Source organism: Panthera tigris, chromosome B4 (assembly GCF_018350195.1).
Source record: "Panthera tigris isolate Pti1 chromosome B4, P.tigris_Pti1_mat1.1, whole genome shotgun sequence".
Classification (NCBI taxonomy): domain Eukaryota; kingdom Metazoa; phylum Chordata; class Mammalia; order Carnivora; family Felidae; genus Panthera; species Panthera tigris.
In genome coordinates, this window is record NC_056666.1 from 5,374,447 (window position 1) to 5,402,353 (window position 27,907).

General features: G+C 45.4%; 1 protein-coding gene across 4 annotated transcripts; it reads left to right on the plus strand.

The window, feature by feature from the left end:
- Positions 1 to 111: 111 nt before the first annotated feature.
- RBM17 (RNA binding motif protein 17) lies at positions 112 to 27,734 on the plus strand. Of its 4 annotated transcripts, none has more exons than XM_042990969.1 (12): positions 113 to 207; positions 6,868 to 7,005; positions 12,136 to 12,252; positions 15,244 to 15,410; positions 17,248 to 17,345; positions 20,136 to 20,192; positions 21,385 to 21,526; positions 23,681 to 23,832; positions 24,921 to 24,994; positions 25,852 to 25,950; positions 27,020 to 27,092; positions 27,220 to 27,734. In XM_042990969.1, the coding sequence occupies exons 2-12, from the start codon at positions 6,883 to 6,885 to the stop codon at positions 27,321 to 27,323; spliced, it is 1,206 nt and encodes a 401-aa protein (XP_042846903.1). In that variant the 5' UTR covers positions 113 to 207; positions 6,868 to 6,882; the 3' UTR covers positions 27,324 to 27,734. The 4 variants fall into 4 exon arrangements, with proteins under 4 accessions (XP_042846905.1, XP_042846903.1, XP_042846904.1 ...); XM_042990970.1 differs by lacking the exon at positions 113 to 207 and adding an exon at positions 1,284 to 1,537; XM_007081178.3 differs by lacking the exon at positions 113 to 207 and adding an exon at positions 5,130 to 5,271.
- Positions 27,735 to 27,907: the final 173 nt, after the last annotated feature.

Here is a 27,907-nt window from a genome sequence, read left to right on the forward strand (position 1 = left end):
GCAGGCGCCGGCGCGCCCCTCTCCCGGCCGCACGCGCTCCTTGACCCCGCGCCGCCGCGCGCCCTGCGGACTCGGCGTAGGGGTTGGCGCCGGTTCGGGTCCGGCCGTCGCGGGCTTACGCCGAGTGCGCCCTGCCCGCCCTCTCCGCGGCGCCCCGGCCCCCGTGCGCCGCCGCGGCCCATGGGGAGAGTCGGCCGGGCAGGCCGGGTAAGTGGCGCCCGAGGCGGCGTCGGGGCGCGCGGCCTGGCGGGGAGCCGGGGCCGGAGCGCCTCCCCCGGCGGCGCTGCACGCGAGGCCGCGGCTGTAGGCCGCGCCGCGAGGGGACGAGAGGTCCCAGAGCGGCCCTCCGAGCGGCCGGCGGCCCGGCGGGCCCCCGGCCCCGGCGGCGGGCGACCCGCCGACTTTGCCCTCGCGCCCGCCGCCGCTTTCCTTTATTTGCCTCGGGGCACCGGGCCCTCGAGCTCCTCCTGTCTTCCTGTTCTCCCCTTTCCCGTCCGTGCCCTTCCGTCCCTGGGACCCGCGGACGTTGTGGGTTTTTTCCGCGTTTTGAAAAAGTTGCTCGGTCCCTAGACCCTAGTGGCCAGGCTTGTGTCACCGGTGGCCCAGCACCCTTGGCCCCTCCAGGGCCTCGGGCAGCGGAGAGGAGGGAAGCCGCTTCCTTCCCCGGCCGCAGAACGGGCAGCTCCGGATGCTGACGCTTCTCAAAGGCCGCGGTGTACCTAGCCGCCGATGGAAGACCTGGCTCCGGCATTCCCTCGGTCCTCGTGCTTGAGAAGCGGGGTTTCAGCTCCGATGTGCGGTCACCAAGCGTTGTCTTTGAGCGTTTCTCCGTGCCCAGACCATGCGTCCTGAACAGCAGGTGCCAGATAAATGAGAGTCGGTCCCTCCTCGCAGGGAGTTTGGTCTCCAGGGGAACGAGCCTCAAAACCCAAGCCTGGGTTGATCCAGGGGACTGGAGTGGGGACGAGAGGGAACGAGGCTTATAACGGAGCCTCGGGGGTGTTGTGTTAGATGCGCAAGGTCGGGGAAAGGTTCCTGCAGAGGAAGTAAGTGTACCAGGTAGCACAGGTGAAGCCGCATAATGCGTTCTGGAAATTGCAGGTAAGGTAGAGTTTGGAGGAGTGGGGAGTCAGGCGAGATGGAGAACGTTCTCTGAGAAGTCGGTAACGGAGAGGCGTGGAAGGTACTTCTTGTAGAGGCAAGCATATGGATCGAAAATAGAGTGTTCTGGATAAGGGCAAAGTTCTGCGTGTACTCAGATGAGGACTGTGTCTCCTGGCAACAGGTGGAGTTTGTAGAGTGCAGCTCAGTTTCCCCATTTCTAGGTCATAAAGACCACAGCTGTTTTGACTGTATTGGGGATATTTAGGGCATAGGGAGTCGTGAATTAGTAACTTAAGCAGAGGGTGTGTTTTAGAATTTTGCTGAGAAACGTGCTGCATACCGCGCGGCTTAGAGCAAGTGGGTTGTGAGGTGGACGAGAAAGAACGAGGCGTAACAGAAGCGTTATCGGTGAAAAGCCATGCTGGTTGTGGAGGTCTGTGATGACTAAGGGCCACCTCCATGGGAAATAAGAGTTTGGGGAGAACTGTCGCTGTGTTCCCAAATGTAACCGTATAAAGTGGGTTTCTTTTTACCTGGTTTAAACCAACCCTCAGGGAACAGATGGTCCAGGGGCTAGTGATCCCTCAAGTGTTTTGCAATAGTAAACAATGAAGGATGTTGGGCCAGACAACGCAAACTGTAGATGACGCTCGTGGACTCTGCTGCGGTCCACCCCAGCCTAAGACTGAATGTGACCGGGGGGTCTGAAGAAAGTGTTTTAATTCTTCAAAAAGGCTCTGTTAATTTTATACGAGGCAGATGCCTCTTAGTACTTATTTCCGGTCATTTTGGTGGACGTCAACGTGCCCGGCCCCTCCTCTGTTCCCCTCTTTTTCCTTTCTGCCTGTATGTACTTCCTGTCTTGTTCAGGCTTCAGCTTTGCTGTGTGATAGCTGAGTATCTATCTAATGATTGAAAAGAAGAAAGCCTCTTGCCTTGCTGCTGCTTTAGGGGCTCAGAACTCAGACCTTGCCTCATGGTTAGTTGTGTGGTGGTGGTAGTGTTCCTCCCGTTGTGATGGCGACGATTTAAAATTCACCATAGTTCTGTCCAGCACCACTTACTGTAAGACGTGGCCTTAAAAGGCAGGTCTGCAGATGTTGTGTCACCATGTGATTCAAGTAGGGGCACTGCCGTTTTCCACCCGTTCGCTTCATGCTTAAGACATTTAGAGGGTATTTGTGAAGTGCTTACAGCGTTCAAAGCGTGGTGCTCAGCTGGAGATACAAAGGTGAAGACGAAAACAGACCTTCCGCCTTTAAGGGGCGTTAAAAGAGGAAGAGACCGGAGTGTCAGCCAGGAGGCAGCGTAACATGTACACGTTGCTCCGACGTGCGTGTGTTCGGGGAAACAAATTGGGGGTGGGTGGTTTTGTGTGGGGGTAGCTGTCACTAAAGGCTTCAGAGATGCACTGGAGAGAGGAGTTAGGCGGGCTGCTCCTGAGCAGCCTCCTTCCGCGTTCTTTCTGTACCAGTTGTACATGTAAAAAATACTTTGCCAGCTTGGGTAGGAGTTTAAAAAGTCACCGTTCTTATGGCAGAACCACGTTTACTGTGTTTGTTCTCAAGGAAGAAAAACGGAGCGTGTAGGGAAGACGTGGCGATCAGAGTGTGGCGTTCCGGTAAAAAAGAGATAGCAGGTATTTTAAAGAAGTTCTAAAAGCGGTGTGTTTGCGCTTGTATTTGACCCTGGCTTAACGCGTACCCAGATGTTAGAAAGCACTAGTTTTTACGACGTGGCAGGAGGCTTCATGCGGTAAATGTGTTCTGTCGTCTGAGGAACAGCTCAGCCGTGTTAGCTGAAGTTCAGGACCTGGCGGAGTCCGGTCAATGCCGGTTACCTTTTCAGTGACTGCAGTGGGAGGGTGAAGGAATCAGCTGTGGTATGTTACGGTAGGAGTGCTTACGACGGCTGAGATGACGACGTGCACACCTTTTAAGGAGTAAGTGCCGTGAGCTTACGCAAATCGTGTTGTATAAAAGGAGGTGGTGAGGGATTGATGGGAATGGGGTTCAGGGTCCTGCCCGCCCCTGGGCTGGGGACATCACTTGGATGGGATGGGGGGACCTTCCGGGTCGAATGTGGTTTCTCGTCCAGATTCTGACTCTCGTTCTACGGGGTAAACTCGCTGCTGCTTGTAGCGTCACAGTAACGACAAGCGGGCCATACGTGTGTGGTGTGTGGATGGGTAATGAGTGTGTCGTTGCTGCGATGAATCCAGTTCTGTGAAGTTGAAGTTCCGTCCCAGTGAGAAAAGCAAAGGAGCTCTTCTGGGTGCGATCCGTACGCTGTGTTACAGAAAACTAGCAGGTGCTGCCAAGATGACATCAGCTTCTCGTCTTTAAAGTGTGTTTGCGAAGGTTTTGAGAACAGATACGAGGAAGTTTAAATGTCATTTTTGAAGCTTACAGAGTGAGCCGCATCAGGTGGAGTGGTCCACAGGCCATCTTCAGTTTGGAAAGGGATCAGAGGAAGCATGGTCCCACAGGACCTCATTAATTCAGCCCCGCAATCTTTGTTAAATACTGGATTCTTGGATGGAAGCACTCGGTTGGAAGAAGAGATCTTCTATACTGTTTGACTTTTTTTAACCCCCAAATCTGGGGAAATACTTCTGTTAGAGTTTACTCTTCCTGGTAGGGAGATGTCCTAGAGTTAATTAGACGGCAGCCTGGTACCTCATCCTCACTTTCCCAGGGCTGCTCCCTCCCTCCCTGTTACCTAGACTTCTGTTTGCTTTCAATTGTGGTGAGTGTACGTAACACAGAGCTTAGGGTTGTGACCGTTTTTAAGGGCGCAGTACCGTGTCGCTAGGTACACACGCGTACAACCGTCACGAGTGTCTGTCTCCAGAACCTTTGGCCTGCCTTTCGCTTCCTGGTGGAACCTGTGGCATTGTGCGGTTTCAGTGTTGATGCATGTGGCTAAGCAGACTTTCTTTAATTAGGAATGTCTCAGCAAGTGTTTATTTGTTAAATTCCTACCCTGTGCCAGAAATTGGAGATACAAAAATGGATAAGCTGATCTTTTCCCTTTTAGTTCAGTGGGCATTTGGTTAACCTGTTTCCATTGGCACAAATATATTCGTAAATACTATCTTTTTTCTAATCTTTATTTACTTTTGAGAGAGAGAGAGAGACAGAGTGCAAGGGGGAGGGGCAGAGAGAGAGGGGACACGGCATCCGAAGCAGCTCCAGGCTCTGAGCTGTCAGCACAGAGCCCGACGTGGGGCTCGAACTCACAAACCGCGAGGTCATGACCTGAGCCGAAGTCGGACGCTTAATCAACTGAGCCACCCAGGTCCCTCACGTAAATACTATTTTTGATGAGGTTGTTAAGTTTCTTAGGAGGAGTTACTGGGAGAAGTCGAGTTTGGGTTGCAAGCAGATTTTGTTGATCTTTGTTTACAATTTCCTAGAAAGCTTCATTGTGTCTGTTTGTTTCCCAGAATGTGTTAGTCTTCCCTTGCCTTTATGAGAATAAAGAAAGGTAAAACAAACGAACCCTGGTTTAACGAGGCTTCCGTCTGGTGTCTGGTTGAATGAAGAGAGGCCAGACAGTTCAGCCAGGCGCGATGAAAGATGCCTGGTCGTTTGGAAGTAGTTTGAGAACCACGGGACTAAGCTGGACATGCGGCATTGTTTCTCTTTGCTGTTGCTCTGAGTTTTTCGGATTAGCTGTAAAGTTTATGTATTTAGATAAGAACGATTGTTTTGAATACCACTAGGCTGTGAGGGAAGTGCACAAAAGCCTCTGATCTGGGTGCCTCAGTGTTCCTTCTGGGGCCGTCATCATTGGCCAGAGATTTCAGAAAGGAGGCTTGGGTGCGGTTTGCAAACGGTACTCACTGTGCTGTTGGCCTGACTTCTGTTCAGCTGTGGGTCAGGCGGGGAGCTTAGTGTGCGGCTAGCGCGGTGAGCTCGGCAGGCTGGGTCTGGGTTTTCACGGCGTTTCCCGATAGTGTGGATTGAAGTGGACGCCGGGGGCGGCGGGGTGGGTTCCTTACTTCTTCTTTATCGCCTCAGTGACTCAAGCTCAACGTGACAATGGGCTGCCAAGTTCCTGAATAAAACGTTCACTTTGTCTGGCACTGCAGGCAGTGGGCATTCGTTTCCCTGTTGGATATGCTGTCTAGGAAATTCTTTGTTCGCACTATCAGCCGAGCTGGTGAGTTGTCACAGAAGCCTTACCCAGGAGAACGTGCTAGCATTCCTCCATTTTTGGGTGATTCGTTAGAGCAAGTCAGGCACCAGTACCCTGGGCTCTGCTTTTATTCTCCCTGCTTCTGTACTACCTTGGGGGCCTTTCATTCAGAAATCAAACCTGAGAGCTTGTATGGAAGCTGAGGGCTCGAATATTAAGGACTAGAAGAAACTGAACAGCAGCATCAGTTGAGTGGGCACTGACTTCCAGGCTGAGAGCAGCTCTGCCCAGCCCAGCAGCTCCTCTGGGGGAATCCTGTCGGTCCCCACCGCATGCAGAGTGGAACCGAGGACAGCCAGCAGCTTGCGGTGGCAGGGTCTCAGAGTCCCAGCCATAGAAGCGAGGAGACGTAAGCATAGACCAGAGAGATTTTGCCCTGAGTCAGACATAACCGGGGGGAAAATTAAATATTTTCCTTCTCGTCTGTATTGCCTTCCCTTCCTGAGAGACAGACACAGGCGAAACGGGTTTGTTTAACACGGTTTCTATTGCAAAATGTTGTCTGGACCTGGGAACTGACAGATTTTTGGAATGTGCCCATAAATCACAAAATACCTGTGCTGTTTATTTGCAATTTGGGGATTTCAGTCAATTTTTTTTTTCTCTTTCCCTTTGTGAGAAAGAGATTGATTTCTTATTTTGAGAAGTGGGCTGTGTTGTGGTTTCACCCAGAACGTTGAGGTTGTATTTAAATTTAAAGGTGGCCGTAGGGATTTAGTGGCAAGGGCTGTGTTCACATGACTAGGTTTGGAGTGGGTCTTCTCACCTTGACCTTGGGCAGATTTATCTCCCAAAGTCCCAGGTCTGTACCAGGTTAGGGTTGAACAGCAAATAACTGCATTTAATACCACCCTGGCTTGGTAAGACTTAATATGTGTGAAATGCTGCTTGTTTTTGTTGTTATTTTGTATTCCTCCATTCTGCAAGGATATTATGTATTGATCATTTACATGTGGATTATTGATTTTCTCTTTGCGATTGGTGTTATTAGAGATTACAAATTTAAACTAACTCGACTCTCTTCAACATTCAGTCATAGTTTGTGAAAATACAGCTTCTGTGAGATCATTTCTGTTCTTTTTTTTCCTTATTTCTAGGCATATGTTTAGATTTCTTCTCCATCAAGGGTAGCTAATAGTGCTAAATCAACCTGGTAATGCACTGTTGTAAAGTTTGCACTTTTTGTTGTTGAGACAAAGAATCTTTAAAAATCGGATATATATAATTGACAATATGTAATTACTAATAATAATCATTAAGTACAATAGAACAGAATGATTTCACTCAAGAATTACTTGACCACATGATCTTGTAGGTGGGAAAATTAATTCTGCAAATTTATTTGTAAAATAATACGTGGCTATCCTTTTGCGTATCAGGACGCTGATTGGTGGTTATCGGTCATCGTGGCTTCTTTTGCTCGGGGTTCCTGGACTAGACCGTCTCCTCGAATACCTTTTACTTCTAAACTTCTGTGATACTGAGTTATTTTAACATGAAAAGATGTGAGATCTTTACTGGAGTTTGCATTCTTTCAACCCCATACCCCTTGCCTTTCAGCATTAAACTGGAAAGATGTCCCTGTATGATGACCTGGGAGTAGAGACCAGTGATTCAAAAACAGAAGGCTGGTCCAAAAACTTCAAACTTCTGCAGTCCCAGCTTCAGGTGAAGAAGGCAGCCCTCACACAAGCCAAGGTGAGATAAGCCCCGTGTGAGCGCAGAAGTCTGCAAAGCAGGGGCTCCTTAGGATTGACCCAATTTGGTTTTAGTTTGCTCTTCTACCTTCTTATCAGGTTTGTAGGGGGAGAGGCCCTGGGTGCAGAGAGAGAGGAGTTCAGAGTCATTGTGCTTCCCCGGACTCGCGGGAAATTGGAGTGAAGAAAAGCAGGAGCCTCCCTTTCCAGCAACGGCACTGGTTTTTCAGACTTCGTTAGCCATATTCCTGAGCAGGGGCCCGGGAGTCTGCATTTTTAGGTGGCTCTCCTGCTGTTTGTGGTAGGTGGTTTGGAAGCAGCACTTAGAGGACAAAGCTCTGCAGGAACTAATGATTTGTGTGCGTTAGTGAGGGCTCACGTTGATTTAGTGAAAATTTTTTTAATGTTTATTCATTTTTGAGAGACAGAGCACAAGTGGGGGAGGGGCAGAGAGAGGGGGAGACAGAATCCGAAGCGGGCTCCAGGCTCCGAGCTGTCGGCACTGAGCCCGACTCGGGGCTCGAACCCACGAACCATGAGATCATGACCTGAGCCGAAGTCGGACACTCAACTGACTGAGCCACCCAGGCGCCCCTGAGGGCTCACATTGGTTCTGGATGTGTCAGGCATGTGTGGTCTTGGCGCACTTGGTTTTGTTCACATCGTGTGCATGTTGGGCACTGGCGACATCTTTGAAATTGAACAACACATAAGACATTAAGACCATACTTGTCCACTGAATATTTGATCTAAAATGTTGTTTAGCAATTAGAATGGTATAATGGTTTGCTTATTGTTCTAAGGGGCCTTACATTGTAGAGTGTATCACCCAGTGAAAGTTCTGTCCCCCAAATGGGCGAATATGGCCGTAATGCACAAAAAGTTTGCTCTTTTTATGTGCAGAGGACAGATACACATAAAGTACAGAAACACAGTATACCTGTGGGGTGAAAATTGTATGGGCAAGAAAAAATGTATTAAAAGGTGCCTTGAGGGGGAAGCAGTAATGACAAAAGAAGTTAAGAAAACCTGCCTTAGAGATCTGTTGAAATATTTACCAATAAAATGTTTGAGCTTAAGGAATTTGCTTTAAAATAATCCATTATGGGGAAGGGGAGGTATGGACACACACAAAACAATTGCCCACGAGCTCATAGCCGTTGAAACTTGTCCTAGACATTTAGGGACTCGTTCCTGTTTGTTTTCTTTCATTTCGTGTTTGAAATTTTACATAATAAACGTTATTTTAAAGTTGGAATTATTTTTCTTTTACTGCCTATTCAATAGGTAGTTATATTGGAAGTGCTTACATTTGATTGCTCAGCATTGTAAAAAGGTGTTTAGGATTAGGATACCCACAGGTAAAGCAACATGGTCTGAAAATCTTAATTTGTTTTGTCAGTTCTATCGATCAGCGTTTTTGTCTTTTTCAGATTCATCATAACCAGATTAAAATTTTTATGCCAATATATTTTCTTTAATGTTTATTTAGTTTTGAGAGAGAGAGAGAGACAGAGCAAGAGTGGATGAGGGGCAGAAAGAGGGAGACAGAGAATCCGAAGCAGGCTCCAGGCTCTGAGCAGTCAGCACAGAGCCCAACATGGGGCTCGAACTCATGAACCATGAGATCATGACCTGAGCCGAAGTCGGATGCTTAACTGAGTGAGCCACCCAGGGGCCCCTTTATACCAGTATTTTTAGAGAGACGGAATTTTGTTTTTTTAAAACAAGCTTTCATCCCACAAGAAAGGAAGATTAGCAAAACAAGTCTTGTTTTTCCTTTAAATTTTTTTAAATTGGTTAAGTCTTTAAATCTCTCTGAGTTTCATACGACTTTTGCTTTGCACATAAGATCTAGAAATAAGATTTTATTTTCCAGCGCTACAACTGTTTCATGCATTATTCTTGAGGGCCTCATAGTCCCTTTTGTACAATGGCTCTGGCTCTAAGGAGCGGTCTCATACTTCAAAACATAAATTCAATTAGACTTCAAATGGACATAATTAGCGGACAATCTTAGGCAGTGAGAGGTAACAAAATAGAAGAGCAGAAGTCAAAATATACAGATTAAAAACTGGGCTAATTCTTTAATTACCAGTGTAATAGTGTCAGCTTTGTGGATTACTTTTAGCCAGATTTTAAAAATCCTAGCTAATTTGTTTCTTCCTGCCCTGAGTAACTTCAGGGTCACTTTCTGTTTCCAGTCAGTGCATATTTATACACTACAGGTTAAAAATTGGCTTATATAAAATACTATTGAGAAAATAGATCCTTTAAAAAAATAAATATATAGGGGTGCCCGGGTGGCTCAGTCAGTTGAGCGACCGACTTCAGCTCAGGTCATGATCTCACAGTTCATGAGTTTGAGCCCCACGTCGGGCTCTGTGCTGTCAGCTCGAAGCCTGGATTCTGTGTCTCCCTGTCTCTCGGCCCCTCCCCTGCTCATGCTCTGTCTCTCTCTGTCTCAAAAATAAATTAAAAAAAAAAAAAAAAAACATTAAAAAGGGGGGTGGGGGAGGGCGCTTGGGTGGCTCAGTCGGTTGGGTGTCCGATTTCAGCTCAGGTCGTGATCTCATGGTTTGTGAGTTCAAGCCCCACGTCGGGCTCTGTGCTGACAGCTCGGAGCCTGGAGCCTGCTTGAGTCTGTCTCCCTCTCTCTGCCCTTCCCCCACTCACATTCTGTCTCTCTCCCAAAAATAAATAAAAAACATTTAAAAAATTAAAAAATAAATATATTAGGAAATTTATTCATCACATACTGATTTTTCTGTACCCTTACTTTACTCACATTAAAAGTAAAGAGTGAGATGAAGTCTAGACTCTTGGAAATCCTCTTGTCTGCCTCAGTCTGTTTAATTTCTGCTTATCAGGTTTTTACTTCTCCAATACAGTAATTTCAGGTACTAGGAAATCTGAGATTTCAGAAAGATTTTCAAAAGAGAGGTCAAAATAAACGGTAGCCTGTGGAATCGTTTCTGCTAACTCTCTAGTATCTTTTGAGATTGCTGTGTACAGTGAGTAGTATGTTGCTCTTGAAGGAAAGTGAAGATGCCACTTCACTCACTTCTCTTAGGTTTAATTCACTAATTAATTCCTCAGCACTAGGTTGGCCTAACCAAATCTTTAAGGGTGGTACCTACAACTGAAAGATGGGGCTGGGGTTTCATCTGTGTCTCCACAGATGAAATAAATCCACTTGAAAAATACATATTGAATGGAAACAATAATGGAAAGAGAGGATTCTGATCATCTCCCCCGTTGCCCTTTGAACTTTGGTATTCACGTAGTGCATTGTGTATTTAATGATTCGATCAGATTTGTTTGCTTAAGATGATAAGCACCGTTAAATTCAAGAGAGATGGTGGTTTCTTTTGAGCCTTTTGTGGTAATGACACTGAAAACATAGAACACTTTTCAGTTGTGAAGGGGGCATTAAACCTTTGTGACCACAGGACCAGATGGTCACCGCCACGGCCCTGTGATGTTATCACCACTGACAGCCTGCAGGGCGGGTGCCAGGGAGGCACATCACGTCACCTGTGAAGTGTTCCGCTGTCAGGAGCTACAGGGCAGAGAGACGTGTAGAGCACCAGGAAGTTCTCAGACGCATCCAGAACGTGCAGCATTTTACCAGAGTGTCGGGAAAAAGAGGAGGAGACAAAGACACTGCTGCTTGTGATGATGACGACAGCAGGGAACGGAGTCTGTTCTAAATTGAGAGATTAAAAATTTATTCTGAACCAGGTCTGATCCTGATTCAGGATAAAATCAGCTCTTTATTTATTAGAGAGCAAGCGAGCAAGCAGGGGAGAGGGACAGAGGAGGAGGGGGAGAGAGAATCTCAAGCAGGCTCCATGCTCAGCTCAGAGCCCTACTTGGGGCTCGATACCACAACCTTGGGATCATGACCTGAATTGAAATCAAGACTCGGATGCTTGGGGCGCCTGGGTGGTTCAGTTGGTTAAGTGTCCGACTTTGGCTCGGGTCATGATCTCCCTGTTTGTTAGTTTGAGCCCCACTTCAGGCTCTCTCCTGTCGGCACGGAGCCTGCTTCAGATCCTCTGTGCCCCTCTCCCGCTCCCTCCCTCTCCCTCCCTCTCTCAAAAATAAAGAAACGTTAAAAAAAAATGAGTTGGATGCTCAACTGACTAAGCCACCCACGCGCTCCTAAAATCACCTATTGAAAAGTTATTTTAGGGGACAGCTTGGAAAATCTGGATATGAATTGGATAGGCAATGATACAGGGGATTGTTGATTTTTTTCGGTGTGGTGTTACTACTGTGCTTATGTAAGAGAATGTCCATAATTTTAGGAGATTAAGGGGAAATGTCGCGGAGCTCCAACTTCCTTTCAGATGGTTGAGCACAAAAGACAGGTGTACGGTAAAGAAAATATGGTAACATAGTAACAGTGGTTGATGATACACGAGTGAGTATTGTTCTCTTTTAAAAATTTTTTTTCTGTCCGGGCGCCTGCGTGACTCGGTTGAGCAAGACTCAGTTGGTTGAGCGTCCAACTTCGGCTCAGCTCATGATCTCATGGCCTGTGGGATCGACCCCCACATTAGGCTCTGTGCTGACAGCTCAGAGCCTGGTGCCTGCCTTGGATACTGTGTCTCCCTCTCTCTCTTCTCCTCTCCTGCTTGTGTTCTGTCTACTGAAAATAAACATTAAAAAATTTTTTAATTTTTTTCTATGGGTTTATAATAAAAGAGGCAGGATTTAGGTTCTACTGGGAGGGAAAAACCCCTAATCCACAGTTCTTTTTGCTCAGGCTATAAAAGCATACCTTTTCCTTGTGAGGGAGTCACACGAGGCATGAGTGTGATATGCTGTTACATATTTGCCCTCCTGTGGTCAGTGGAGCTTTTTGCATCTATTAATTCACGTGCAGATTTAGATAAGAGACCAAGTTTACCGTAAACCTTTTATGAAAATGGAATTTGTGTTTTTTAAAAAAAAGACTACAGAAAGTATATGGTAATAGTGATAACTGAATTAAAAGGCTGTTGTTTTAAGATCGTTTTTCTCCTATCTGAAAGGTTTGTTCCAGAGACCGAAAAGCTTTGTTATAAATAGTATGAAGTTTAATTTGAAGCTTCCGTGCACTTTTGTTTTTCGATGATTTTAGAGCCAGAGAACAAAACAGAGTACTGTCCTCGCCCCGGTGATTGACCTAAAGCGTGGTGGCTCTTCAGACGACCGGCAGATCGTGGACACCCCCCCGCACGTGGCGGCTGGCCTGAAGGTGAGCCGCCCCCCTGTCCCCTGCTGTCCGCATCCTCAGAGCCCAGGCTCCTCTGGGGGTCCTTCCAGGCTCGCCCGCGTCGTTTTCAACTGAACTGTGAACATGATCTGAAATAAAGATAGTACATTATAGAAGAACCAGAAACCGGAGATAGGCAGGAAAAAAACCAAGTGACTTCAGTCCTAGCCTCCAGAAGTTAAAAACTTTATGTTTTAGAATAGCTTTCCATTCTCTGCCTCCTGACGTGCTTTTCTCATGTTCTATATTGTGACTGTCCATCTGTGTTAGAAAGCGTAGGAGTACATGATCATTTCTGTGGCTTCCCCGTATTTCCTCAGATGGGCGTCCTGTAGTTTATTTAGCTTATGTAATGCTGGATACGTGCGTTGTTTCTAACTTCTGCTGTCATGAGGGATGTTAGTGCCTATTGTCTTAGTGGATTAAAATAGAGAAAAGGACTAAATCTACCCCCTTTTATTACCACAGTGATTTCATATAATCTTAGAAACAAAAAAAAAAAACCAGATACGGTCACTTCTGCAAATGGGTTAGTGAGGATGAGGAAGAGCTGAAAAAGGATCATTCAGAGTCACGGTTCAAATTATGCAAAACGAAAGATGAATTCAGTGTAAACTATAGTCAAAATTACACCCACTCTTGGGGAGCCTGGGTGGCTCAGTCAGTTGAGTATCTGTCTCTTGATTTCAGCTCAGGTCATGATCTCATGGTCACAGGATCGAGCCCCATGTTGGGCTCCATGCTAAGCGTGGAGCCTGCTCAGGACTCTGTCTCCCTCTCTTTCTGCCTCTCCCCTGTTTGCTTTCTCTCGCTCGCTCGCGCTCGCTCGCTCGCTCGCTCTCAATAAACTTAAAAAGAAATTACAACTACTCTTTAACACTTATCCTACAGATGGCAGTCAAGTAGTATGACTGCAGTAGTTTAAACAGCACCATGCACACAAAGTGTTTGATGAAGAATGACCAAAAGAGGTTAATAAACGGAATACGTGATTCTTGCTATTTCGTAGCAAGGCTCCTGCCCACCTCCCACACCCACACCTGTTAGAACCCAAATCAAGCTGACACCGTCCCAGCTGCCCATCCCCTCTCTTCTTTAGTTTCAGTCAAAACTGTCTTGGGTTGGAATCTCCCCTAATTTGCTTTTGTTCTGAGATTTCTTGGCCAGAAGAACTGATGTTGGTCCTGCGGGCTGATAGTCTGTCAAGGAGGAAAAGTATCCCCATGGAGGTGCTTCTGGAGATTCTTAGTCATTTAACATTTTTTGCTCACAAATTATCCACCTGATTTTTCCTCGCTACATCTAATAAAGTCGTTCATTATCTTCTGTTACTGTGTATTGAGTCTGCAGCGTCACCTACAGTATGTGAGTGTTTTAGTTTTTCCCACCCTCCCCAGCATTAAGGTATTAACATTTTAATTTTTAAAAATGGAACAGACTGCTTTATTCTTACAGCGCTTAGAGAATGATGGCTCCTTGTTTAACTTAGCAGGATTTATACAGGAAAAGTTTGCTTTCAGATTTTGAAATGACAAAGAATTAACCTTGTTGTTGACAATTTGTTCTGTCCAAAACTTTGTGGTTATAATGTTCTATAAGTTGAGTAGCTGATTGTTGGTTTCTCTCAGGTCTCAATAATAACTGAGATAAAGTCTTGTGCACATGCCTTTGTGTTTTTAAACTGTCTTTTATATGAATACAAGTCATAACTACCCTTTGTGAACCTTGCCTTAAATAGATTTGTGTAAACTTTCCAGTGATCAGGCCTGGGAGCTGATTATACCTGTTTTTCTGACTTCTTATATCCAATGGATCATAATGTTTCCTGATTCTTAGTTGTAGGGAAGCACTGAAATGTTTCTTTTATGATGCAGAACATCAGACTGAATGGTGTAATACAGGAATTGTCAGATTCAGATCCATTGATAGTGAACACACAGTCTCTGTATCACATCAGTTTTGTGTTCGGATACAAAATATGTTTCACAAACAAGCGTCCTGCCTTTGCTAGTGTGGGGCAGTGTACTTCCTGAAGGAGGTGCGGAGTGGGCCTCAGAGACACCTGTGCTTGCTCGGGGTCTCTGGAGACCAGTGAAGGCATCTGATTGTTACAGATACTGAGGAAGAGTTAAGCTCAGACAGCTAACAGGACAGTGCGGTGCTCAGGGAGGCTAGAGCGCTCAGAACATCAGGACCGCCAGCCTCTGGTGAAGCCCTGTTTGTCCTCACGTGTCTGCAGGTCAGCTGTGTGCTGGCCGCCTTTTGTTTCTCGGATTTCTTTAAGGCTGCCTCTTTTCTCTCAAAGGGTAGCCCCAGTTTCTAAATGTACAGATGAGAAATGCAAAGTGTTAACCATCGGACCCTGGTCTTAGCGGACCTCAAAAGAACTAATGACGTGGTGGGTCGTGCCATCCACCTGTGCCAGACCCGGTTCCTGGCGCGCTGCCTACCTGGGAAGGGTTGTGTATTCCAAGGGGTTTCAGAAAGCCCAAGAGGATGCTTTCTGCCTCTTTTGTGAAGTCTCAGTATAGCATGTTTCCATGGTACAGAATCTAAAGTTAGTTTATTAACTGACCACAAGAATGATTGTTATCCACGGATCGTTTTTTTCAGGTTTTCGTAGAGACGTTTTAAAACAGGAGTATTCATTGTGTATTATAAATAGTCAAATCTATTGCTTGAAATTGTAGGCGGTGCAGCTTGTTTAGGAATTCCAGGAAAACACCATAGGTCGTTCTGGAGTTGGTAGTAAACTGAGAGGTGAGCCTCTTCTCTGCTGCTACACAGCTAGGCCTGCAGCTGCACCAACTCACCAACCCTCCTTAGGCACCTGTTTCCTCGTCACTAAAACAAACGAGGCAGATGGGTGGTCGGCAAAGCCCCTCTGATGCTCATGTTTTTTGACCTTAATTCTACGTGTGAAATTCTAAAACAAGAGGATGATGCATAGTTTGGCATTTTTACCTTCCTCAGGATCCTGTTCCCAGTGGATTTTCTGCAGGAGAAGTTTTGATTCCTTTAGCTGATGAATATGATCCTATGTTTCCTAATGATTACGAGAAAGTGGTAAAGCGCCAAAGAGAAGAACGGCAGAGACAGCGGGAGCTGGAAAGACAAAAAGAAATAGAAGAGAGAGAAAAGTAAGGCTTTGTTTGGATTCGAGGATATTTTACATTTGAAATATTCATTGGGATTCTAATGAATGAACCCTAGTGCTAGTTTTCATGGTTGGTCTGAGCAGTCGTCAGAAGGAATCCATTTGTTTGTCAGAATTTGTCCAGGCATACGGTGGCAGATGCAGTGTTTTTTGTTTTTTTTTACAGATTAGAGGTTTTTGTGGCAGCTCTGTGTCGAGCGAGTCCATCACACCATTTTTCTCACAGCATCTGCTCTCATGTCTCTGTGTTCTTGGTAATTCTCCCAGGCTTTCAGGCTTCTTCATTATTATATCTGTGATCAGTGACTATGACTCACTGGAAGCTCACTGGTTAGCATTTTTTAGCAATAAGGTATTTTTAATTAAGATACGTACATTTTCTTTTTAGGCATAATGCTGTTGTATGCTTGATAGCCACAATGTAGCGTGAACGTAACTTTTTCTGTGCACTGGGAAACCAAAAACGTCTTTTGGTTCCCTTTGTTGCAATATTTGCTTTTTTGCGGTGGTCTGGAACCAGACCCACAGTATCTGCGAGGTATGCCTGTAGTTGTTGTGAACAAACGCTAGAGAAAATTTCCTGTCTAGATGCAGAAAACTTGAAGTCTGCATTTTGTGTGAGTTAGAAAAGTAACTTAAAAGCCTGATGTTGAAGAATAGAGTTTTTTTCCTGTGCTAAGACGGTACTAGGATCTTAACCATTTAAAATACTTGAAATGTTTGGGGCATGTGACTGGGCTTGGTAAGTAGATTTTGCGACTCTTGATCTCGGGGTCACGAGTTGAAGCCCCACCTTTGGTGGTAGAGCTTGCTTTAAAAAATAAAATACTTAAAATGTTACTCTTAACTTTAATTTTGAGCCAGGTGGAATTATGACATCTTTTATTTATATTTTATAAAGGTATGGGTAAAGATTTATTTGTGTTTCTTTTTTTTTTTAAATGTTTATATTTGAGAGAGAGCGCGCACGCACGTGTGTGCACGCAAGTAGGGGAGAGGCAGAGAGAGGGAGACCCAGAATCCAAAGCAGGCTCCAGGCTCTGAGCTGTCAGCACAGACGACAACGTGGGGCTCGAACTCATGAACTGTGAGATCGTGACCTGAGCTGAAGTTGGATGCTTCACTGACTGAGCCACCCAGGCACCCCTATTTGTATTTCTTGTTTTGAAAATACTCAATGTTGATTATTCAATAGTCATATATGATTAATATAATTCTTCTCAGTATTTATTGAATCATTTCATGAAGTGAAAGTATGTTCTAGAGAATCCAAATTCTTAAACTATTATCTATGTTGATAATGCTTTAAAAGTGAAAGAGGTAAACATCAAGGAAACTTTTTCCTTCCTGCTTATTGTATTCGTGTGCCTGTTAAATTTGTTAATTTATCTTTTGATTTTTCTCACTTCACTTTTGCTACTTTAGTCTTGAAGCAGTTATTTGTACATGTGCTCCCCTCCCCCAAACTAATAGTTCAGTGGGGAAGAGAGGATTTGAATATTTTCTAGACAAGAGCAAGTCAAGGTGACCTCCTTGGGCTCCATATCTCTAAATTGGTTTGTCTGGGGGGCACCTGGGTGGCTCGGATCCTTTCTTGACTTCAGCTCAGGTCGTGTTCTCACAGTTCATGAGATGGGGCCCCGCACTGGGCTTTGTGCTGACAGCGTGGAGGCTGCTTGGGATTCTCTCTCCCTCTCTTCCTGCCCCTACCCCGCTTGTGCATGCACATGCGCCCTCTCAAAATAGACAAGCCTATTTTTAAAAACTGAAAAATGCATTGGTTTATCTGTGATGAATATTTGGTTCCTTTGTTGTCACAGGAGGCGTAAGGACAGACATGAAGCTAGTGGGTTTTCGAGGCGACCAGATCCAGATTCTGATGAAGACGAAGATTATGAGCGAGAGAGGAGGAAAAGAAGTGAGTCATGAAATGTTCCGTTTCAAACTTGGTGAAATTCTGTTTGCTTTTCGTGTTCAGTTTGATAGTTGAATTGACGTTGATTTGGGTAAGTTTCTCTCTGGAATCCGAGCAACCGTGTTTGCATAACAGTTTTAACCTGCATCCTGTTTTCACATATGTTCTCCTGTGAGCTTCTCGGTTGCCTCCCGACATTTGTTGATGGGGTGCTTGGGCCACACCTCCAGTATACACACGGCGTCCTCACCTGCAGCACGTCTGCGAAGCACCAGACAGAGTCCAGGCGCTGGTTTCCAGAACGTTTGCAACTAACATGCATGAATTTGAGGAAGTCCCATAGCTTCCCTGGACATGGGTTTCTTTCAGTGTCGTATGGAGAGCAGGGAGACAAGAATTCGAACCAGGTACTTTGTGAGGCCCCTTCCGTGGCTGAGGTTTCACAAGCAGATTTGCACTTGTGTTAACGTGCAGAGTTACCGCTGCATTCTGAGTGATCGCTCGATGAGTAGTGTTCATTCTTGAGAGAATAGGGTGCTTCGTCATGTTGTGATTGCTGGCATTTCCTTGGTTTGGTTGATTAGTTTGGTTGACAAGTTGAGATTTTTTTTTTTTTAAGCGAGAAATTTAAATCTTCTACTTGTCTGCCAGACACTAGGTACTCTTGTAAGCACTTTCATAGGTTATCTGCTTTACATCACGCAGCTCGATTATCCCCATTTTAAAGGTGAGGAAGCTGAGGCACGGAGGGAATGAGTCCTTATATAACACAGGTCCACTGTTCACCGTATCCAAGATCTTCATTTGCCCGAAACCTCCATTATGATATGGTCATCTTTAACATGAGAGCTGAGAATACTGTTATCACAAAGCCGCAGTATTTTTCCCTGTGCATGAACTCAGTTTTATGACCAGAAGTTTGGCAAGCGTGGTCTTCCCCAGTGTACAGCCAAGGTTACTTTAGGGTTTAATTCAAACTTTAAAACACTAATGGAGTTGGAAAGGAACAAGTCTGTAATAATTTAGAATTCTTAATCTTTCAACGCAGATATGAATTAAATGTATTTATGGGATGCTTACTAGGCAACAACGAAAATCCAAGTTCATAGAGAGCAGATGGGTGGTTGGGGGGGGGAGCGAAATGGATGAAAGGGTCAAAAGATACGGACTTCCAGTTATAAAGAAGTCCTGGGGCTGCCGTGCGCCACATAGCTGCAGTTAGTAAAGTTATATTGCGTATTTTAGAGTTGCTGAGAGAGTAGATCTGAAGTAGATGCTGAGAGAGTAGAGTTGCCGAGAGTAGATCCTCCTTACGAGAAAGCACGTGTAACCGTGTGACGGATGTGAAGTAGACTCACCGTGGCGGTCACTTCACAGAGCGCACAGGTGCCGAGGCAGTCCCGTGGTGTCCCGTGTCAGCTACACCTCAGTTTAAAACAAGTAACTGTGTGCCCAACACTGTCAGGCACTGCGTTGTTTTTCTAGCGGGGGCAGAGTTAACATCGGTGCATGCCCTATACGTCAGGCGTTGTGGTAAACGTTCCGTATCCATGACCTGACTCAGTAACGAATGTTTGGTTTTCGTTAAACTTGTTTAGAGTCAGCGTATAGGTTGAATATTTATCGGTCTCATCTTTCCAGCTTACACGTTGGCTGCCCGTCAGATAAGGAGCTGTACTTCTGTGTTAAGGACACTATTTTTTGAACATTAACAAGAGCTATACAATCTAGTATTAGGAAAATGCTGGCGTCATATCCACTCTTCACACTCCTGTTAACAGATTGACGTTCATGTTTTAACCAGATTAGTAACAGATTTCCAGTAATCACCCTGAATTTTTCATACTGAACTCACAGCTGGTTTTTTCAGAATCACTCAGTAATCACTTAGGTCTTGGTGATGAGAATAAAAAAAAAAAAAAAAAAAAAAAGATAATGGGTGTTTCAGAAGAAACGACAAAGTTTTATTCAGGTTCGTGTTTCTCCAGGAGTATTTTGTGTAGCCCAGACATGTTAATTGTGATGCATGTACAGTAGCCATAGAGGAATTTCTTTTGTGAAACATTACATGCTGGTGCAACGTGTTTTGTAATCCGTTTTTAATTCTCGTTTCACTGTTTTGATCATTTCATTGGCAATTAAATTGTAACACATCTATTAGGGCTTATAGCGAATGAAAATTCCTTATGTCTTCTGTTCGTGTTCTGTCTCTGGTTGCTGGAGAGCATACGGAGTCTGTTTTTGGTTCGTCGTGTCCGTCATTGTCCGGGACACAGGAGCGGGAATGGCCAAGTGCCCACATTTCCAAGTAGGTGTCTGGCCCCAGTGGTTGGCACCCTGGAGGGCACGGGGCCGCGTTGTGGGGGAGTGTCGGCGCCGCGGGAGCTGGGTGTTCTGTCTCTGCCCGTTAACTCCTCTGACCCTTTTCTCATCTGCCAAGTGGAAGCAGTGATTCCTCCTTCCGCGGTTGGTTGAACCTAAATGAGGTAACGTGTGAAAATGCCTCGTGGCACCAGACTCGGTAGAGCTGTGTTTCTGTTTTGTAAGTAACTGCTAGTTCTCTGGGCCGTGTCCTTCACCTTAAAATTCATTTGTTAACTGCATTTTAGGGTTCTCGATTGCCTGCTGTGAAAAAGATGATTTTGTCTGTCTTGGTTTCGCCCAGGTGATTTTTTGGTCCCAGATGTCCTTCTTCCCTCCCCTGTAGAAGGAGCGCAGGACAGCGTGTGGCATGTCGCGAGCCGGGCGTCTGCGGTGCTCCCCTCGTTTAACCAGTGGGTTCGTGTCTTGCAGGTATGGGCGGAGCGGCCATTGCACCACCCACTTCTCTTGTAGAGAAGGACAAAGAGTGTACGTATCCATTTCTTGCCCTCTCTTATTCCGATCCCGGCCTCGGGCCCCATCAGGGGAAGTCTTAGCTTCTGAGTCGGCCGGGTATTCGGAGTGTCGGGGGAAGTGGCCTGAAAACCTGTCCTCTGGCTCCTCCGCCCGCCCTTCTGCTCCTGCCTCGGGCTTTCATGCCGGGCCAAGGCTTGCGTTCTGTGCAGCGAGATGCTTTGCTCTCCTTTTAAGTAATTTGTTATGTTTTGTCTTCACGTTTCATACTTGGGGTTAGGTTAAAATACATGTAGCTCAGTCTATAGTTTCCATACTCTGTGGTTTAGAGGCCGGTAAATTCGTGACCTTCCACAAGGTGGCAGTGCCTTCCTTAATTAGATTTTTCTGCAATTATTTTCTGTTTCCTTACACATGTTGTGCATATTTACTTAGATTGCCAAAACATGCCCACTCACTATTTTTGCTCCTGGTGCTCTGTTCTAGAATATTTGGGTTGGAATTGGACTTTGATACGGCATCTAGATCACGTTCCTGCCCACTGGGTTGGACCGGACCTAAACCATCCCAAAAAAATATAGTCATCCTAGTGCTTTTTAATACACTATGTTATTTTTTTAAAGAAGAGAATTCAGAAAATATTGTTGAACATCTTTTATGTGAAAATACCTGACAGACCATAAGCCCTACTTGAAACTAGTCTCCGGGAGTGGGGCCCAAGCATCTAGATCTTTTCAAAGCTTCCTTGTTGGTTCTTACGTGTAACTAGGATCAAAAAATCACTGGTCTGATGTATAGGCTCAAATCTCAAAGACGTTTATTATTTGCTAGGTTAACGAGGTAGTAATACTGATTAGAGTCTTAAGACAGGTACACAAAACGCTATGGGAATTAGAGAAAGCTCAAGTGGGTCTACCTGGAACATACAGAAAATCTTAAAGTTTCAGACACAAATTGTCATTTAAGAGCACGTTAAAGGCTGAATAATGTTTCAGTAGGATGTAAAAAAGACATTCGAGGAGGTAAAAACAAAAGGAGCAAAGCTGGGATCGGGAAACTAGTTTTCTACCTCTGATTTTGAAGAGTCATGTGGCGACTGGAGAGTGATTTGGCTTCTCTTACTTCTTATAGGTAACTGATCTATGTAAGTGCACTTCAGAATTTTTTGGTGTCATTTTGGTAAACCTGCTTTATTTTTATTCAATAGTACCCCGAGATTTCCCTTACGAAGAGGACTCAAGACCTCGCTCCCAGTCTTCCAAAGCTGCTATCCCTCCCCCGGTATACGAGGAACAAGACAGACCCAGATCTCCGACCGGACCTGGCAATTCCTTCCTTGCCAACATGGGGTAACGGTTCCAAGTGCTCTTGTCCCAGCAGGTGTGGGAAGGACAAGACTCAGGGTGAAGTGCGTCAACGCTTTCAGTAGGTGCAGCTCTTGGTGGAAGACGAGGGCTCTCGGGTGTTTGGGGAAGACGTCACATAGCGTCCTTCTTCAGAGTCCATGCTGGAGTCCTGCGGAGGGCGTCCCAGCACGACACCGTTGGGTCTCACACCACACACGAATCCCTCTCATGTGGGTTTTGGATGATTGCCATACTGGACGCCATATTCTCTAGGTGGGGACACTTCTGATAGTAATTTGCATTGGTTTTCAGAACATTTGCAAATGGAATAGCTCCTGTGCGCTAGAGTTGACTTCTGCTGTGTCCACAGGGTGAATTGCAGTTTTTTCTTGATAAAACGACCATTTGCTTGAAGGTTGTGGTTCTATACTTTTGGCTTAAAGCATTTATTCTAACTATAATTAGAAATTTGTCTACTGGCATATAAAATTCAGTTTTAAGGTTGACTTTCAGGAGGGCGTGGATTTTTTTTTTTTTAGTGTTTATTTCTGAGAGAGAGGCTGAGCGGGGGAGGGGCAGAGAGAGAGGGAGACACAGAATCCGTAGCAGGCTCCAGGGTCCCAGCTGTCGGCACAGAGCCCGACGCAGGAGTCAAACCCACGAACTGTGAGATCATGACCTGAGTCGAAGTCGGAGGCTTAACCGACTAAGCCACCCAGGTGCCCCTGGATTTGTTTTTTAACCCACCCTGGGCTTGGCAGGCATGTTGTTTGCCCGGTGTCTCCTGTGAGGAACGGTCACGTGAGGCAGCCCTCCACTCAGGCCTTGTCGTGTGTTTTGGAAGGGACGGCAGCTGTGACGGTGGTCATCCCCCCCCCCCCCCCCCCCCCGTATGACCTCACCTGCGCGCGTGCGCTTTGATTCTGAGCCTGTGGAGAGGTGACTGGCAGGTGGCGGAGAGGCCGCGGTTCATGGCCCGCGTGAGACTTTTCAGTTTCTGACTGAGGGATCCATCTCCTTGACTGGTGCTGTGTTCTGTGGTCTAATCGATGGCTATGAAGTTGGAGACAGATACAGTTTACAGTGCAGCTCTTTGGTCACAGGGGTCTCCTCTCCGGGGCTCAGTGAGCACAGGGCAGTGTAGATGGTTCATGTCTCCACTCGTGTGGGAGGCTCTGTCGGGCTGCCCCAGAGCGTGTGCTGGAGGGGGACACGCGTGAAGCTGGGATTTATTCTGCTAGTGAGAGAAGTGGACTTTTCGCTGAATTCCCCCTTGAGCGCAGATGAGGTGTTCACCATGTGCCCGGGGGAGGGAGAGCGTGGCACGGCTCGGCAGCCTTCCTCCCTCCGGCTCCGAGCAGCTCGTTCAGATGGGATTTGTGGGGGACGATGTAGGTGCGCCCTTACTTGGCACACGGTGTCGTGATGCAAGCCCCGAATAGCAGAGGTCGCTGGGGGGACCTCCTCGAGACCGCCCGAGGTACCTCCAAGTGCAGTGTGAAAGCAGAGTACTAGAGAGAGCGAGCTCCGGCCCGGGACTCGAGAACTGTAGGTTCCAGTTTGACTTCACCATTAACACCGACGAAAGAATTTCTGGACTCAGTGTCTTGCTTTGCTCCTCATCAGCCTTAAGCTGGTCGGCCAGTACGAGCCTCAGAGTCTTTATGTTCTCATCTGCTGAGTGGACGATCTCTAAGAGGTCTTTTGTTTATGGACTGTCATTGGAAACTCTGTTGTACTATTTAGAAAAACGTGGTCGTCGTCGTCGTGGGAAATTTATCCTTGTTTTTTGACAGGCACACTTTTAACTAAACCATGGCCATAAACTGTGTAGCAGTGCAGAGTCTGAAGCACATGAGACATCTAGTGTTTTCTAATAGGGATGCTGGGAGAATATCGCAGGAAACGGGTGTTTCCCTGACCCCATAGATAATCTCAGGATGTCCAGGATTTCAGCACTAGTTTTTCCGTGTCTTTCAGCCTGAACATCTCACAGCTTCCACTGAATGGCCTGTCGGTAGTTACAGGTGGCCACGTCGAAGCCACGTGGAATGTACACTTTTCTCTTTTTAGGAGGCGATGGCTGTGATATAAAATCGGTTTGTGCTATAGCAGGTGACTCAGTCCAAGAGATCCTTGTCTTTTCCTTCCTCCCAGTGGCACGGTAGCACATAAAATCATGCAGAAGTACGGCTTCCGGGAAGGCCAGGGTCTCGGCAAGCACGAGCAAGGGCTGAGCACCGCACTGTCGGTGGAGAAGACCAGCAAGCGAGGAGGCAAGATCATTGTGGGCGACGCCACAGAGAAAGGTGGGTCTCCTCCACGAGAGGGGCCTCCAGGGTGGGAGCGGCGGGCGTGTGGTCCTGTGTGACAGGGCTGGTCCTCGCCGGAAAGGAGACTTTCTGATTGTGCTGCATCCCAGTTTGGTGTTGTGTAGACGGAGACCCTGGGGGCTCATCTTTATTTGTTCAGAACAAAACTAGCGGTAGGAAGGTCCGTGGGAGAAAAGGTGAGAGAGATTCTGGCAGAAAATAAACACTCGAAGAAATGGTTTCATGCCTATTTCTATCAGGCGAAGACCTTGTTAAATTGGTTAAAATCATAGTTAGGTTTTTAGAGCATGAAAGACTGAGTCATATACAGTATGTCGATGATTATATCGGTGTATTTCCATCCTGAAAGAGTTCTCTGTTTTTTTCTTTTTCCTGCTCTTTCATTGTAAGTGCGATTTCTAATGTTCTTACAGATTGATTGCTCTGTGAGATCTAATGGCATTTCAGTCTGTTGGTAGATGATGTCTAGTCAGTGTCTTATCTTCATTTGATTATTACAGTCTGTTCTGTGCTGAGGGCACATTGGAATGAACCAAACAACTTTGCATTTTAAGCAGAATCGAGTTTATTTTCAGTATCTTAGTTTAGCTCCCTTTCCTAAAGAAAGAAGATGCCTTTTCTGGCAGCCAGTCAGCCTAACAGGCCTGTGCCCAACCCCGCAGTCGCCCTGATGGGTGGGGTGTGTGGCATTCGTCAGCCGGCTGACAGACTGCTTGTTCCATCGGGCCGCTGACCTTTGGCCACACTGCCCTTGCCAGTCCTCTCACCTGTGAGGGCTGTGGTCCGAGTGCTCTGTGCAGCTGCCTGAACTGAGGAGGTGAGCTAACAAAAGTTGCAGGTAATTAAGGAAGCCAGAAACTTGTAGGAATTGCAGTAAAAGCTTAGACCAAAGCGAAACAGAGATTCTCATCACAGATAAGGCTGCATTTTTGCTCAGACACTGATTGCATAAATGCTCCTACATGACTCCGAGGACATAAATAGCGAGAAGTACTCTTGAAATTAGTCATCGTAACTCGGACTCAGTGCTTTAACACGCTTACATCTTAAATGTTTTGCTACAGACGCATCCAAGAAGTCGGATTCCAATCCATTAACTGAAATACTTAAGTGTCCTACCAAAGTGGTCCTCCTACGGGTAAGAAGCAGCATTGAAGAAACCTGTTTTCCTACCTTGATTTTTGTGTGTCATCCACCCTGATCTATCTTTGCACACCTTCAACCCTACTGATAGAGTGACAGTTTAAGAAAACTGAAAATAATTTTTTTGCAAATGATCCTTCTGGATAGACTCCATCTAAAACTGAGGTTTTAAATTCCTTTTTCATGATTATTTATTTATTTATTTATTTATTTATTTATTGCTAGATACAGTGTTTAAGACTGCAGTGAGCAATTGCTCTAAAATATTTGAAATTGTTAGAAGTTCAGCTTAATGTATGTATTCTGCTTGTATAGGTGCTCTTGTGACTGAAGCTTAATGTGTGTGAGAGTATGTGTTTCCATTTCGTATTTCTCAAAAGCTGTATTTATTTCTCCTGTTATTCTTACAACATGAATGTATTCATGTACTTATGCTCATTACTCACACCTGAAAAACTTCTTTTTGCCTCATTGGTGGGTAAGCCATGTTTAACTTGGGCATCTGTCCAAGTAGGGCACTCTTTTTCAACTTAACGTTAAGTCGAAGTAGGACATAAGCTCCAAGAACTATTTTTCAGTTAAATGAGTAAACAGAGGAAGAGTGTACATCTGTACTCTGTTAAGTGCCATGAGCTCGTAATTTGCTTTCATTCAATGTGTTTAAAAAAACCATAAATACATGTTTTTATTTTTTTAAGAAGTACCAACTTTGGGTACTACAAGGGTGAACATTTTCATTGTGTCATTTGGGGTTGAGAACGTTTGCCATCATGAAAGAAACTTACTTGTTCATCTTATTTATATATTTGTAAATTATACTTGATGCCTGAATTTATTTGTTTTTGTTTATAGAACATGGTTGGTGCGGGAGAGGTAGATGAAGACTTGGAAGCTGAAACCAAGGAAGAGTGTGAAAAATATGGCAAAGTTGGGAAATGTGTGATATTTGAAGTAAGAGGGTTTTTTGATGTTTATAACCCAAGTTATAACTGATAGATCATCAAATATTTTCTGCCTCTAAATAGAGACCAGATGTGCAGTGAGAAACATAACGTGTTGTTACTCCCGAAGGTGACAGATGTTGGTTAGGTACACTTCTTTTACTTGGTTATAACCATTTTAACCATAAAGATAAGAAGGGCTTCAAATTTTATTTGGTGAAGAAATAAAATGTTTCATTTTATGATTGAGGTTTAGTTTGGTGATTATAGATTGCTGTGTGCTCCATAGTTCAGTTAGTTGGACACGCCTTTGGTTTCATTCATTTGGCAAGTGTGTATTTAGTGCCTCCCACATACATTTGGGAGACAGGAAACATGTTCCCCACTCAGTGATGTGTTCAGTTGAAGAAACAACAAAACAAGCCCGTGTAAAAATCGAGAACATTGAGTTGCTGGACTCTGGAGTAGTCACTGTGAACACAGGAGTCGAGAAAGGGATTCGATCACAAAACATAAGAGCAAGCTTTATGAACGACATCAGTGTGGGCTGAGCTTGAGAAGGTTCCAGCGTGGATCGGCTGGTTGGCGGTGCTGGGAATTAACGGGGGGGTTGGGGGGGGTGGGGGGGGTGCTGCTTCCCCGGGTGGAGCGGGGCCATGTTATGCGGGACTCGGAGAGTCCGACAGGAATTTAGCCGGCGTGAGAGGCACTTAGAGTACGGATCTGTTCGTCTGTTTCTGCTCTCACTGCTGGGTCGCGTTGGGTCTTCTGGGTCGTTGTGTTTGTTGACTGCTTGATGATTTGTGTAGGCGTCAGCCGGCATAGGACCTCTTCAGGGTCAACGACTGCCCGGCTTAGTTAGCTGTGTGTTTTCTGCACTTGCCAAGGTGCCTCTCATAAGGAGACATTGGACGGATTTTGGTGATGAACAAATCATACTTATTTCCTTGGTACTTGACTTCTCCATTTAAGATGGTAATTGCAACACTTACTCTGACAAAGATCAGTTAAGGAAGAAAGCTTATATACAACTGTATCTCTTGATAACTTTACTTATCATACTTTCATTTCTTTTCCAGATTCCTGGTGCCCCTGATGATGAAGCAGTACGAATATTTTTAGAATTTGAGAGGGTTGAATCAGCAATTAAAGGTAAGTTGTATAGCCCACTGTAAAGAACAAAAACGAATTTGTGATCTTAATCCTTCAAATGAAAACATGTTCTTGTGGTGTCTCAGGATACCTGTATTAACGGACTGTCTTTCTGTTTGTCTTTTAGCTGTTGTTGATCTGAATGGGAGGTATTTTGGTGGACGGGTGGTAAAAGCATGTTTCTACAATTTGGATAAGTTCAGGGTCTTGGATTTGGCGGAACAAGTTTGATTTTAAGAACTACAGCACGAGTTATCTTCGATGGCCCTTACATGAGCTGCCGGCTGAGCAGAGAAGAAACAGGCGACAGCCAGCCTGTGTGGCTGCTGGGTACAGAGACTCTTGGAAGGACTTCTGAGATATATGTTGATTGATCCCTTTTTTATTTTGTGGTTTTTTAAATATAGTATAAAAATCCTTTAAAAAAAAACACAATCTGTGTGCCTCTCTGGTTGTTTCTCTTTTTACCACTTCTAAGGTGATTACGTTTTTTTGCTAGGATTTCATGATAATTCTCAAGTGCTTCAGTGAGACAGCATTTCTTGCACTAAAAATATCTAGAACGTTTTGGGATATGGGGTTGTATTGTTATCCTTTTCTTTCTTTTTTGATTCATTTTAATAAAACCTGCAAGTTCCTAAACTGTAGCTTCATAAATTCTATAATAAAGTGTCATCTTGGCAGTCTGCCAAAGGTGGAAACGTTTGCTTTCTCTAACAGAGAAGTTCTTACTGACTCCAGTCATGGAGAACTCTGTGACGGGAGCCAAGGTGGAAGCATTGCCAGGCTGCCGTGACCGTTGGACAAACCGTTTC